The sequence below is a fragment of the Rhinopithecus bieti genome, unplaced genomic scaffold (assembly GCF_001698545.2).
Source record: "Rhinopithecus bieti isolate Rb0 unplaced genomic scaffold, ASM169854v2 scaffold_1234, whole genome shotgun sequence".
NCBI lineage: Eukaryota > Metazoa > Chordata > Mammalia > Primates > Cercopithecidae > Rhinopithecus > Rhinopithecus bieti.
The window spans coordinates 123636-127087 of record NW_016803318.1 but is presented as its reverse complement, the minus strand read 5'-3'; the positions used below and the strand labels follow the sequence as shown (position 1 = coordinate 127087).

Here is a 3452-nt window from a genome sequence, read left to right as displayed (position 1 = left end):
GGGGGGGGGGGGGAAGTTGTATGAGTACATGAGAGAAACGCTTCAAGCAGGCTCACAGGAGTAGAGTGAGTGCGGACTCAGATTGTTTAAGCTATCTCTGAACCCATTCCTAACTGCTTAACTATGTTACCGGTTTCTAACTACTACCACAGACACGGATACCTCACAGGTTCCATTATTACTCACAGCGTTGTGGTCCGGGTTCATCGCCATCCTGCTCCACGCTGTCATAATCCTCACGCATCCGCGCTCGGGACCCCTCTTCTGTAAGGGACACACACGAGATCACCGAAAACTCCCCCTTTCTCCCATTGTTCCTATGAGTTGGGTGGGGACTTCAAAACCCGGGGCTCCTGCCCTACTAGGCCACTCTACCCCATTTTCCCCACACTCACCAGAGCCAAAGCCGCGACCCTTCCGTTTCTTCGCTTTTTCTTTCAGTTTGTGAATGCTCTCTGGAGCCCCAGAAGATAAAAGAGTAAGCAACCATGACAGTCATTTGTAACAATCGTTTCTTTCCCAAGACACTGTCTGCAAGCCGACCCAAACCGCCTCCAGTCTCAGTGCCTTCCCGGTCACGCCCTCCCTTCTCCTAAAGGGGGCGGAATCTCTAATCCACCCAAGACCCGGTTCCCCGATTCCCATCCTCACGACCCGGGAGAAAAGAGAGTAAATTTTCCTATTATAGCCTTCTCTCACACCTTCCCCGCTACCGCCGCCCGCCTCCACTGTCCTCACCGTCCCCATCCTCATCCATGGCGAAATCTTCGCCCCCAGCCTCGTGAAGATCTAGCACGTCCGCCATCTCGCCTTCGATCGAGATCTCGTCTGTGCCGCTCAGACACTAGGTACCTCGGGAAACTGTCGCAGAGGGGAAAGGTCGCCAGTCAAGCTGACCAATCAAAGGCTAACTCTAAATCCCTCCCTCTGCACGGTAAAAATACGCAAATTGGGGCGGGCCTAGTTCGGAAAGATGCCGGAAGTATTTCTGTGGCCATCTTGAGCAGGTCGCGAGCTAAATGCTGCCATGTTGGGAGGTGCAGACTACAGGGGTCAGTGGATTGCTCTTAACCGCGGCAGCTGCTGAGAGATACTGTACTATTAACAGTGAGGCCCGGGGTAATTTCCTTATTAGAGGGCTTCTTTATGTCTCTTCGTCCCAAACTGGGAAATGGTCACTGAAGACACCTTTTTCTATCAAAAATCCCAGGCCTGTACCCTGTTCCGAGGCAAGGTGATGTATGATAGGAACGTTTTTAAAAAATAGTTTGATCAGGCCGGGCGCGGTGGCTCAAGCCTGTAATCCCAGCACTTTGGGAGGCCGAGACGGGCGGATCACGAGGTCAGGAGATCGAGACCATCCTGGCTAACACGGTGAAACCCCGTCTCTACTAAAAAAATACAAAAAATTAGCCGGGCGAGATGGCGGGCGCCTGTAGTCCCAGCTACTCGGGAGGCTGAGGCGAGAGAATGGCATAAACCCAGGAGGCAGAGCTTGCAGTGAGCTGAGATCCAGCCACTGCACTCCAGCCTGGGCGACAGAGCGAGACTCCGTCTCAAAAAAAAAAAAAAAGTTTGATCAGCAATACGGGCATAAAGAGCTGCTTCTGGAACGTACTGCAGCACCTAATTTCTCTTCAGGAAACTAACAGACCTGGTTGCAATATGATTGGTGAGACAGATATCAATTTTTTTTTTTTTTTTAAGATAAAACTCCCTGCCCGTAATCCCAGCTACTCGGGAGGCTGAGGCAGGAGAATCGCTTGAACCCGAGACGGAGGTTGATTAGCTGGGCGTGGTGGAGTGCGCCTGTAATCCCAGCTACTCGGGAGGCTGAGGCCGGAGAATCACTTGAACCCGGGAGACGGAGGTTGCAGCGAGCCGAGATCTTGCCATTGCACTCCAGTCTGGGGGACAAGAGCGAGAATCTGTCTAAAAAAAAAAAAAAAAAGTGAAAAGAGTAAAACGAAAAATAAAATTTCAAAGCGATTAGGAGACACTAATTTATTCTCCACGTAGGTAATGTGATCATTTTAAAAATCAGTTGGTTACATATCTACTAAAAACCCTTTTTGTTGTTTTGAGACAGAGTCTCGCTCTATCACCCAGCCTGAGTGCAGTGGCGGTCTCAGCTCACTGCCACCTCCGCCTCCGGGGTTCAAGCGATTCTCCTGCCTCAGCCTCCTAAGTAGCTGGGACTACAGGCGCCCGCCCCCACACCCGGCTAATTTTTGTATTTTTAGTAGAGACGGGATTTCACCATGTTGGCCAGGCTGCTCTTGAACTCTTGACCTCAGGTGATCCACCAGCTTCTGCCTCCCAAAGTGTTGGGATTACAGGCGTGAGCCACAGCGCCCGGCCTAAAAACCCTTTTTGTTAGAGGGGTCTGGCTATACTACCCAGGCTGGCCTGAAACTCCTGGGCACAAGGGATCCTCTGGCCTCCCAAGCAGCTGGGACTACAGGCATCTAACCCTGCACCCGGTTCTTTTCTTGGCTTTTTGCTGCACTTAAAATAAAATTTTAAACTCACACAGCCTGCTCTGCCTATGTTTTCAACCTGTTCAACCACCATTTTTCTCCATCACCCATGAAGCTCTCCTTGCACTTTTGCCCATCGGTGGTGTGCTCTTTCTCATCCCAGGGCTTTTGCAACTTGTTTGTTTTTTTGTTTGTTTTTGTTTTCAAGACGGGAGTCTCTGTCGCTCAGGCTGGAGTGCAGTGATGCGATCTTGGCTCACTGCAACCTCCGTCTCCTGGGTTCAAGTCTTCTCCTGCCTCAGCCTCCTGAGTAGCTGGGACTACAGGCATGCGGCACCACACCTAGCTAATTTTTGTATTTTTAGTGGATACGGGGTTTCGCCATGTTGGCCAGCCTGGTTTCTAACTCCTGACTTCCGGTCATCCGCCCTTCTCAGCCTCCCAAAGTGCTTGGATTACAAGCATGAGCCACTGCTCCCCGCAGCTTTCTGTTCCTGGTGTTCTTCCTCTAGCTTTTCACATATTGGGTTCCACCTCATTTTTTTTTTTTTTTCTTTGAGATGGAGTCTCGCTCTGTCACCCAGGATGGAGTGTAGTGGCGCGATCTCGGCCCACTGCAACCTCCACTTCCTGGGTTCAAGTGATTCTCCTGCCTCAGCCTCCCAAGTAGCTGGGACTTCAGGCACATGCCACCACGCCCAGCTTTTTAAAATTTTTTTAGTAGAGACGGGGTTTCACCATATTGGCCAGGCTGGTCTTGAACTCGTTACCTTGTGATCCACCCACCTTGGCCTCCCAAAGTACTGGGATTACAGGTGTGAGTCACTACGCCCGGCCGAGTTCGACCTCATTCTTAAGGTCTCAATAGTACTGTCACCCAAAGGGGTCTTCTGTACCCTCCTTTCACTGTGTATTTCCTTCACAGAACTTAAATCAGAATCTTCTTTCTTTTTTTTTTTTTTTTTTTTTTTT

At 50.5% G+C, this 3452-nt stretch overlaps 1 protein-coding gene across 2 annotated transcripts in view; it reads right to left on the bottom strand.

Annotated features, from left to right (window-relative positions):
• The window catches only part of RBM8A (RNA binding motif protein 8A), a 2578-nt gene extending 1356 nt beyond the window's left edge, over positions 1–1222 (bottom strand). The window contains exons 1-3 of one of the 2 annotated variants that reach the window (XM_017874856.1): positions 739–1222; positions 396–455; positions 188–261 (exon numbers count right to left, since the gene is read on the bottom strand). In XM_017874856.1, the coding sequence (XP_017730345.1) occupies positions 188–261; positions 396–455; positions 739–805 (201 nt within the window). In that variant the 5' untranslated portion in view covers positions 806–1222. Of the gene's footprint in view, positions 1–186; positions 265–395; positions 456–738 lie in introns of both variants that reach the window. The other variant, XM_017874850.1, reaches the window with a different exon arrangement.
• Between the last annotated feature and the right edge of the window lie 2230 nt (positions 1223–3452).